Consider the following 11,476-nt stretch of genomic DNA (forward strand, 5'->3'; position numbering starts at 1 on the left):
TTAAAGATGTCTGTGTCGGGTCAGGCAAACTAGGGTTTGGACCGACAACACCCTGTCTACGGTCCGTGGGTCGATCTACGGTCCGTAGATTAGGACCATAGATCACACTTGCACTTAAAATTTTTGGGACCTTACCTGTGATCTACGGATATCATTCACGGTCCGTAGAATGAAACACGAACCGTCGATGGGGTCCGTAGACCTCTATACCAAACCTTTTTCTGCAGATTTTGCTTTTCATCCCTGCACATGTAGCACCCATTAGCCCTTTGTTTTTATATTTCCTGGACACTTTTTAGACACGGGCTCTATGCTATATCTAGCCAACACTAAACAAAAATAAAACAACTATCTAAATGAGTACAGAGAAGCAACTAAACAAAGAAAACTACTAAACAGAAAACAAAAACCTATTGTTGGCTAGATTGTATATCTGGAGGTTGCCTCCCAAGCATCGCTTGATTTAACGTCGCGACACAACTCAGGCCTTTTGATTACTCAAAGTTCATCAAGATAGTAGGCCTCAACAACTTCTTGCACACTTTATGCGTTTCCCAGATAGATCTTGATCCTTTGTCCATTAACCATGAACCTTGTTCCTTCACTATTATCAAGCTCAACTGCTCCATGTGGGAGCACTTTTGTGAGCAAAAATGGCCCTGTCCATTTGGACTTGAGTTTGCCCAGAAACAAGCGCAACCTAGAGTTGAATAGAAGCACCAGATCACCCACCACAAATTCTCGCTTTTCAATTCTTTGATCATGATACCTCTTCATCTTCTATTTGTACAAGGCTGAACTTTCATAAGCTTTTAGGCGAAACTCATCAAGCATATTCAAGTAATTCATTCTTTGATTAGATGCGGCGCCCCAATCCAAATTTAGCTTCTTCATCACCCACATAGCCTTATGCTCTAGCTTTACACGTGAATGGCAAGACTTTCGATATATAAGTTGGTAAGGAGACATACCTATGAGAGTCTTGTATGTAGTGCGATAGGCCCATAGAGCATCATCAAGCTTCATTGACCAATCCGTTCTATTAGCATTCACAGTCTTCGCCAAAATCTGTTTGATCTCTCTGTTTGACACTTCAACTTGCCCACTAGTCTGCGATAGTAAGGAGTGGCTACATTGTGGCGGACACCATATTTCTCAAGTTGCGCTTTGAACAACTTATTACAAAAGTGGGAACCTCCATCGCTGATAATTGCCCTAGGTGTACCAAATCTGGAGAATATATTCTGTTTCAAGAATGGGGTGACACTTTTACCTTCATTGTTGGGGAGAGCAACTGCTTCCACCCACATCGATACATAATCAACTACAACAAGAATATACTTCATCCCATGTGAACTCACAAATGGACCAATAAAATTAATGCCCCATACATCAAACAAATCAATCACCAATATCGGATTCATAGGAAGCTCTTGCCGCTTTGAAATTCCTCCTTCTCTTTGGCAACGGTCACGAGACTTGGCGAAATCATGAGCATCTTGGTGGATGGTGGGCCAGTAGTACCCACACTGCAAAATTTTATGCGCAGTCTGAACACCACTATGATGCCCACCAACAGGCAATGAATGACACGCCTCTAGTATACCCATCATCTCGACCTATGGCACACAACGATGAATAACTCATTGGCACAACTACGATACAAATAAGGCTCATCCCAAAAGAACTTCTTCACATCATGCATAAACTTTTTCCTTTGGTGAAAAGACAAATCTGGGGGCACCAAATCGCTTGCCAAATAATTAGCTAAGTCTGCGATCCAAGGAATCAAATCAAGGGAAGCAACCAATACTTGTTCATCAGGAAAAGCATAATTGATTTCAGCCCTATCACCAAGCTTTAGCATCACCTCTTCCTCTAATCTGGACAAGTGATCAACAACTTGATTTTCAGTCCCCTTTCTATTCTTCACCACAAAGTCGAACTCTTATAGCAACAATACCCATCTAATCAACCTTGGTTTCGCATCCTTCTTCGCCATCAGTTACCTCAATGCAGAATGGTCAGTATGCACTATGACCTTAGTACCAAGCAAGTAGGATCAAAATTTTTCAAATGCGAAAATCACTGCAAGAAGCTCTTGTTCAGTTACCGTATAGTTCTTTTGGGCCACATCTAGAGCTTTGCTAGCATAGTAAATATGATGGAGAATTTTCTCTCGCCTCTATCCCAATACCACACCAAGTGCCACTCTACTCGCATCACACATTACCTCAAACGGTTGTCCCCAATCCGGTGAAATAATGATAGGTGCAGTAACTAACTTCTCCTTCAACTCACCAAATGCTCTAGGACAAGCATCATCAAAATAGAACTTACACTCCTTCTCAAGCAGTTTGCACAACGGATGTGTAATTTTTGAGAAATCTTTGATGAACCTCCATTAAATACCTGCATGTCCAAGGAAACTCCTAACACCTTTTACAGAGATAGGTGGAGGAAGTTTTTCTATTACCTCAACTTTCGCTTTATCTACCTCAATGCCCTTCTCAGAAATCCGATGACCTAGAACTATCCCTTCTTTCACCATAAAATGGCACTTCTACCAATTTATCACCAGATTGCAGTCTTCACACCTTTTAAGCACCTCAGCCAAATGATCCAGACATCGATCAAAAGAGTCACCTAACACAGAGAAATCATCCATATATACCTCAATAGTTTCCTTTAGCATATGAGAGAATATCAACATCATACAACGTTGAAAGGTCGCTGGAGCATTGCACAACCCAAATGGCATCTGTTTGAAGGCGAAAGTCCCATAAGGGAAAGTGAAGGTGGTCTTCTCTTGGTCCTCCGGAGCTATAGAAATATGATTGTAGCCCGAATAACCATCAAGAAAACAATACCAACCCTTACTAGCAAGTCTATCCAACATCTGATCCATGAATGGCATAAGGAAATGGTCCTTTTCTGTCCAAGCATTTATCTTCTGATAGTCCATGCAGACTCTCCATCCAGTCACGGGCAGCATCAGAACAAGCTTGTTTCTCTCATTAGGAACCACAGTAATCCCACTTTTCTTGGGCACACATTAAACAGAAGACACCTAACTACTATTTGCAATGGGACTTATAACTCCAGCATCCAACCACTTGATGATCTCTTTTTTAACTACCTCTTGCATAGGCGGATTTAATCTTCTTTGGTGCTCAATACTAGGCTTGTGATCCGGCATGAGTTGGATTTTATAAGAACAAATACTGAGAGGGATCCCAATAATATCCGTAATAGTCCACCCAATGGCTCGCTTGAACCTCTTCAATACTGCAGCCAAACACTCTATTTGTCACTCATTCAAATCAGCCGAATAATGACCAGTAAAGTATCATCTTTTCCCAAAATCACGTACCTCAAATGCGGTGGTAGAGCCTTAAGCTCTAATTTTGGTGCCTCCTCAATAGACGTTCGTGCAGGTGGGGACTCACGGTTTTTCATGTCCAACTCCAACTTCTTTAGTTTTGACCGATATTCACACTTATCAAGTGCGGCGACCAGCTCATCATACTCTTCAATACCATCATTGTCGAAGTTCATCATAACCACTGCTAATGCCTCAACACCCAGTCTCTCCTCAACCTGCACCTCAAAAACACTCTCAACTCTATAGGTTATCACTGATACCAATTGGAGCTCACTACTTTGCTTCATAGACCTACAAATATTAAAAGTTCCCTCTTCGTTGTTCAGTCTGAATTTCATCTGCCCCTTTTCCATACTACCAAAGCGCGCCCCGTAGCTAAAAATGGTCTCCCAAGAATGATGGGAACCTCAAAATCAACCACGCAGTCAAGAATTACAAAATCTGCCGGAAAGATGAACGACTCCACTTTCACTTGTACATCATGGAGCACACCTATGGGTCTCTTCATAGTTCTGTCGGCCATGAGCAATCGAATTGCAGTCATTTTTGGATCTCCCAAACCTAACTTTTTGTAAATCGACAATGGCATAAGATTAATGCTAGCCCCAAGATCACACAATGCCTTAGCAAAATGCAACAACCCGATGGTACATGGAATAGTAAAGGCACCAGGATCCTCCTTCTTCTGCACAAGGGACATAGTAGCAATAGCGCTACATTGTTGCAATCTATCATCATCCTCGAAGCTAACCCCTTTGTTGGTCACCATATCCTTCATAAATTTGGCATACCCAGACATTTGCTCCAAAGCCTCTTTCAACGGAACATTGATGAAAAGTTGCTTCAACATGCTAATAAACCTGCGATATTTTCTTTCTTTAGTTTTTTTCACTAACCTTTGTGGGAAAGGAGGTGGAGGTCTGGGTATGGGGACAACTTTTTGAGTTACCTCCTCTTCCTTGTCTGTCGCACTCTCGGTCTCTCCAGACACCTCAACCACATCATCATCTAGACTAGCATTTTTTTCTACCCCAGATGGCATATGTGGATCAACGGTCTGCTTACCTCCTCGAGTTGTGACTGCCATACAATGTCCATCATTCTTTGGATTTTGGATAGTATTACTAGGAAGAGTGCCAGGTTGACGTGGGTTTACTGTAGTCGACAACTGGGTCATTTGTAGCTCAAGATGCTTGATCGACACTACATGGGCGTAAACTTTTTGACCAATACCAAACAAGTCATTTCGCATCTCCTTCACATTCTCATCAGTCGCATCAAACCTCCTCATCATTTTCTGCATCATATTCTCAATACGTGACATAGTACCTCCTGCTTTCCTAGGAGCAAAATCCCAATTTTGAGGAGGAACATAAGGTCTAACTCGATTATTTTTGTTGCCATAGTTGTTCTGATTGTAATTGTTGTCACGATTGTAGTTCCCATCTAGGACATATTGACCATGACAGTTGTAATTTCCATAATTCCGACCTTCATTTCCTTGACCTTGGTGCCAATTATCCGTGTTGCAACCTTGGGCGTTTGGTCGAAAACCCCCTGTCTGCTCATTCACCGCTTAAGCATCCTTTTCAAAATAATACTCCTATGCCGGTGGTAGAGTTCTAGTCAAATAGTTCACAACATTTACCTTCTCCACTCCTCCAGTCACATGCTTTAAGACCAACCCTAGTTCAGTTCTCATCTGCGCCATCTCCTCGCGAATTTCATCTGCGGGCTGGTTGTTTGCAACTTGAACGACAAATGTGCTCCTCCCAGTGTCTGACTTTCTAGTGCTCCAAGCTTTATTATTTCGAGATATCTTCTCTATTTTCTCTGTAATTTGTGCAAAAGTGCATTCACCGTACGAACCTCCCACGATAATATCGAGCACTGCCTTACAATTATCAGCATGTCCTCGGTAGAAGTACTCCTTCAGTGACTCATTATCAATACGGTGATTCGGAACACCCCTCATGAAGGCAGTGAACCTATCCCAAGAACTGCCCACAGACTCTCCAGGTAATGCTACAAAGTTGTTGGGTTTATCTTTCTTGTTCAACTTCTTTTACACTGGAAAGAATCTTGCTAAAAACGCCTCTGTCAACTGCTCCCATATATAGATTGAGTTTTAAGGGAGTTCATTGAATCACATAGCAGCATCTCCGGTCAATGATAGGGGAAACACACGCAACCCAATGACGTTCATATCCCAATCCGGTCGACCTATACAACTTTTGCAGACATGATTAAGTTTGGCTATGTAAGCATATGGGTCATCCGCTGGCAACCCCGCAAACAAGCCCCTTGTTGTAAGCATCTGTATTAAGCTACTGGTCACCACAAATCTATGCCCTTGAGGTAGAGCTGGTAGGACAAGAGGTCCATAAGAATCAGCAATATTAAGGGTTACCTTGAAATTTTCATGCAGACGTGGTCCTGGTGGTTCCTCTGCCCTCAGTGCATCTCCCAATCTATTCTTAACTGGAGCCTGATTATTTGCATCAATTACCCTTGGAGGTTGCAATCTAACACTTCACCTAACTCTCCCCCGATATGGTTAATCGGAACTCCTTGATTATTCATTCTCCGCAAAGTTCTATTCAGTTCGGGATTGTAGGGAGTAAGTGGTTCGCCTTGGCTCCGTGTACTTGGCATACACTAGAGTAATACCCTGAGAGAGATGAAAACAACAGAAAAAGTAAAATTAGGAAATATTTGACTAAAGTTCAATAATGCAATTAAACTTAATCTAAAAGCCTTATTCCCCAGCAGCGGTGCCAAAATTTGATACGCTCAAATTACACCTCTTTTCAGAAGCATAAGTGATCGTTCTCACGTAAAGAACCCAACTTGAATGTTGGGGTTGATCCCATGAGGAATATGATTTAGACATAAGATTAATAACGATTATATTCGTTTAGCCAATGTATTTCCGAGACAAATAAGTAAAAGCGGGGGGGATTTGTGCAACAAATTTTGGAAATTATGAAAGTAATTAGTAAGAAAAATCTAAACTTTTGTTGTTATCAAGTAGAGAAAGAAACTAGGGCGTATGTGTTCCCCATAACCTCATAACTTCGTAATCCTAGTAATAATAATCCCTTCCCAGTGTGTTATATGCAAAGCGATAAGTCATGTATATCTAAATCCTTGGTCCGACATCTAGAGAATTTCACCCCGCACCTTGGTCCGACTACGTGTGTATAATTATTAACCTTTACCATTACCTCAGATTAGACGTCACATCGATGTATGGCTTAGTTTTCACCCTCGCACCAATCGACATTAATTATATTAGATAGTGTCACACTAAATCTATGTTGATAATTCTTTTCTTATTAACTACCTCCTTGGTCCGGCAAGTAGCAACAAGGTGATTTCTAACATTGCGCACCATTAAAAAGACTTCTAGACGAAAGAATCATCAATGCATGCAAAACACTATTTGGGAATTACTTAGTTACTATTCATACTTTGTTAATCGCTCATGGTTCGCACAACATAGTTGTGGATTTAGTTACCCATATTAGCAAGATCACAATTCATAATGTTTGAAGAATAAATCATGAACTTACGTAGTAAAGTAGAATAATCCCAGAATTTCAACTTGCATTTCAAAGTAAAGATCACCAAAACGTGCTTAGGAAATTAAGAATTGCTAAAGTTGCAAGTTAATCTCCCCAGCCAAAAACTAGAATTAAAATAATAAAGTCTAACCCCCAAAAACGAGGTTTACATACCCTATTTATAGAAAAAAAGTCTTAAATTAAAAGGGAAACAAAATTAGGAAAGTTTGTTCAGGCACGCCTCTTCATTCCACGAGACTGATTCACAGACCGTCAATGGATCTATGGTTTGTGAGTCCCTTCCGTCAGCCAGGACTTAGAAAATATTTCATCTTCCAAAAATCAGCTTCTCTGAATCAAACGACGGAACACCAGTATGGACCGTAGATCGATCTACGGTCCGTCGATCCCTCTCCGTAGCTCCATACTTGGAATTCTCCAAAAATTAGGTATTGGAACCCCTCGCAGTCACATTCTACGGTTCAGCAGTACGGTGTGTAGATCAATCTATGGACCGTCAATGGTCACCGTGGTTCCACACTTAGTTAGATTCCTTGATTCTCCTTCCATGCCTTGCCCTGCTGATCTACGATCACCATCTACAAAGTGTCAATGGACCTACGGTTTGTAGATCACCTCCGTAGATGCCCTTTTCTGCATTTCTTTCAGCTCTCTCTTTACTTCCGCACCTAAACATCTTTTCTGCAAAGCATGATAAAAACACATAAAAATTAATACAAAAAGTCCCTAGACACACACTAATCTTAAGTGAAATGTATTAAAAATATCGAAAACTCACGGTATATCAGAACTCACCCCTACACTGGAAGAAATAGGTGCATTCAAAAGAAAGGGTAAAAATATTCACGAAGGAGATCCTATGATACCAAAACATATTGGTGGTAACAAATTTTTGGAGTTATTGCACATAATTGAGAATGAAGTAGGTGGTTGCCGTGATAACGAATCGGTTTCGTAAGAATTTTTGTACCAAAGATATGACCGAAAGGATGGGTTCGAGTTATATGGAAAGAAACTTCGTAATAATGGATGTCGTTTGACCTGGGAATTACACAGTTATGATGCCTTCATAGTAGCTTTTTTGGGTATCATGTTATTTCCAAAAGAGGAGGAAAGATCAACCTAAATTTGGCTGCAGTCATTATAGCTTTTGAGAAAAAGCCTAATATCACCTTCGTTCTGATGATTCTGGCAGACATCTACCGTGCTTTGACAATTTGCAAGAATAGAGAAGATTACTTTGAGGGATGTAATATGTTACTACAACTATGGATGATTGAGCCGTTCCTCATCACCCTGATGTAGTGGACTTCAAAGTAGAGTGGAATAATTACATTGGGGGTCATGAGGAAAGAATCAAAGATCATAGTTTTTCGAAGGGTATTGAAGCTTGGAAGAAATACCTCAATAATCTAACTGATAACAAGATTGTGTGGAATTATCATTGGTTTCCGCCAGTTGAGGTGATATACATGTCTACCTTTTGATAGTTCATCGTCCTAATGTGTCTTCGAGGTGTCCAGCCTTACATGCCACTTAGAGTTATGTGACAACTTGGCCGACGTCAATTTTTACCACCTAATGAAGATATGTGGGAATTCATGTATGAGTTTCAACCCAAGATTCCTTTAAGGAAATCAGAGATATTCAAGATTTGGGGATGATGCATGCTCTCAAGTCTCGCGACAGGGTGGAGGATCTTGTTAAGGGTGAGGTGGACCAAGCATACTCAGAATGGGTTCATGATCAAACCCCTCCTAAGGTTATGCCAGAAGGATCGGTGAAAGGACCCACAAATCGAGAAAAGGAAATTGAAGTTAGAATCAAGCAAGCTTGACTCGAGGTTGAAAGAAATTATAGGTCTTCTCTGGATACCCTAAGTAATGACCTAAGGAATTCTAAAGAAGAGTTGGCTCAACGTGATGCAATATTCGAAGCGAGAGTTAGGTTGATTCAGAAAAAGGCTGAAAAGGAACATCAATCCACCATTCGAACCTTGCATGAGGATTTGGGCATTGTCACAGGCGCTATAGAGCAACAAGAAGAGGAATATAAAAAAGAAAAGGCCCTCTTAATGCACACACAGGCTAGGTTACAAAATTAGTTAAAAGCTTTTATGGGACGAGAAACGGACATAGCAAAGTGTTTCACATCGTATCAAGAAAAAGTTACTACTGAGAGAAACCAATGGAAGGGAGAACATGACGAACTTCATAACCAAATTGAAGAGCTTCAGGCACAGGAAGAGGATTTGAACCACGCGGTTGGTACTACTCAAGAATGGTTGCAGAATTGTCACGAGAATGTGGAGGAGGCTAAAGGACAAGTGCTTCAACTGACAGAGAGCTTGATTGATGTTTATGGTGTTTATCTCCATCGAAGTGATGATAGCCTAGGTCGACAGGTGCGTGCACTAGCCCCATATCTGCCAAAAGCCTTGTTCAAGGTCTACTCTAGCCTAGAGGACAATTGATGATCAAGAAATATTGGAGAAGGATTTTTTTTATTTGTTATTTCTCATATTTTCATTTCGTCGAAGTTTGTTTCAATCTTTAAGCACTTTGATGTTTTAATTTTGGTCATTTGCTTTAAGAACATTTTTTATTTGAATGATGTTTTCATTTTAAGTTAAATAAATGTCGTGTTTTCTTTTTAAACAACTTCCCTTCATGAACTACGTGATGATCTGATTCATGTTCAACATGATACGTAGGCAACCTTCAACGAGTTCGATCAAAATACGTTCAAAATATTCGAATGAGTAAAGTATGAGACCAAAAGACATAAGCAAGTCGTCCAAAGCAAGGATGAAACATAAAAACCTTCCAAAACTCATTGTAGAAATAAGAATAATTTAGGTGCATAACATACAACGTGTGATTAATATTCGCAAAGCGCTGAATCCTAACACATTTATTTTTATATATATAAGAAAGAAAGAGTTTAGAGGTGGTTGGTTTGTGAAGAGAACTGGCATCTGATGCCTATCGTGACCAACGACACTAACCTACGGTATAAGTGTCTACGATCGTCGACAGTATAGTAACCCCACTAAAGGTTAGGGTCGTGTCCCAAGGGAGTGGTTTTGAGAATTGATAGAAAAATAAAATTAAGCCCTAACTATTCGTAGCTAAAGATATTAATGAGTAAAAACATAGTAAATTAAAGGGGGTGACACGAAAGTGTCAAATATCGATTTGGGGGTTTTTCCACAAGTAGTACAAATATAAAAAATTAACAAGAAAATCAAGTATGGGGAAATGTTCTTGGGGTGTGACCGCAATACAAGTTGAGATAAGTAGTTGGGTACATGCTTTTGAAAGGAAATTTGTAAGATAATATTGACTAGGATAAGCTTTAAATGGAAATAAGTTCCCTCTCGGGCAACTTACCTCATTTCAAATGCGTTCATCTCGGACACCCATTTGCCGCATGAAGACCAGCCTTCACCTTACCCCACTCACTCTCTCAAGCTGAGTTTTAGGGTATGGGACTAGGGCTCACCCTCTCAGGCTAAACCTCATGTCGACCCACTCCTTAGGACATCAGTCTAGTGGTCTTTGTTTCACGACCTCCCTCTCGGGCAAGCTGAAAACACATGGGTGACTTTGTATTTGCAACTACAAACCCTTTAGATTAAACCACAACCACTAGGTGAAATCACCATTAAACTACATCTAACCTATCATCAAGCAAGACCTAACATTAATATCAACACATATTTGCTAAATCACACACCAAGAATGGGGGGTTTTAGCCACACATCAAGAAATAACAAAATACACCTAAAATGATAGTAAAATCAAATGGGTATAAGAAATTAAACCTTAATTTAAGCAAAGGAAGAAGAATAGAGAAGACCCACTTCCAACTTGGGGAAGATGAAATTCTTCTTTCTTCAAGTCTCCCAAAAACCCTCTCCAAACTTGATTGAAAAATATCCAAAAAGTACTATTCTATTCTGGAAAATAAAATAAATGTTCGACTCTCTAAAATTAATAATAAGTCCAGTATTTATAGACTTCAGAAAATAGCACTGGAAGATCTTTCAGCGAAGTTAGTCGATTTTGCCGAATGACTTCGGTGATTCACCTTTCGTCTGTCTCATCGCCGTTTCGTGCTTGCCTTCCGCATCTTCATGTTCTGGACCATTGGGCGGTATAGTACTACTTCGTGGAACTATTGGACGAAGCGCCAACTGCTCCTTTCATCATCTTTTTTATCCTTCTCCTTCAGGTCTTCGCGTACTGGAATAATGAGCGGAGTAAATCCCTTCGGCGAATCGCCAAGTATGCTTGGCGATGCTCGGGCTTCAGCTTCTTCGTTCTTTTTAACCTTTTTGTTCCTTTTTGCGCCTAAGTGTCCATGCTTTCACTAGAACTTTAAATACCTGAAACTTATGTGTTTTCATCAAATATTTAGACAAAATAAGCATTCGAGGACACTATTCTTTTCAAAATAAACCCCTAAATGAGTCCAATTTGTGGACTCATCAACACCCCCA

The 11,476-nt window shown here is 40.3% G+C and overlaps 1 protein-coding gene across 1 annotated transcript; it reads right to left on the minus strand.

Moving 5' to 3' along the window:
* Positions 1–3,209: 3,209 nt before the first annotated feature.
* On the minus strand, positions 3,210–5,360 carry LOC125822257 (uncharacterized). Its single transcript, XM_049501647.1, has 4 exons — positions 5,034–5,360; positions 3,744–4,946; positions 3,374–3,600; positions 3,210–3,288 (listed from the first exon to the last, which is right to left on the minus strand). Exons 1-4 carry the CDS (start codon positions 5,358–5,360, stop codon positions 3,210–3,212), a joined length of 1,836 nt encoding a protein of 611 aa, XP_049357604.1.
* Positions 5,361–11,476: the final 6,116 nt, after the last annotated feature.

The sequence above is a fragment of the Solanum verrucosum genome, unplaced genomic scaffold (assembly GCF_900185275.1).
Source record: "Solanum verrucosum unplaced genomic scaffold, falcon-dt-bn FXZP01000302.1, whole genome shotgun sequence".
Classification (NCBI taxonomy): domain Eukaryota; kingdom Viridiplantae; phylum Streptophyta; class Magnoliopsida; order Solanales; family Solanaceae; genus Solanum; species Solanum verrucosum.

Bases quoted from the DNA above. Each gene is read 5' to 3' on its own strand.
- LOC125822257 (XM_049501647.1), bottom strand. From the start codon at position 5,360: ATGAGGGGTGTTCCGAATCACCGTATTGATAATGAGTCACTGAAGGAG. The intron at 4,947-5,033 runs GTAAATGTTGTG...GTGAATGAGCAG, and splicing joins TGACTGGAGGAGTGGAGAAG to ACAGGGGGTTTTCGACCAAA. The intron at 3,289-3,373 runs GTACGTGATTTT...GTTTGGCTGCAG, and splicing joins GCTCTACCACCGCATTTGAG to TATTGAAGAGGTTCAAGCGA.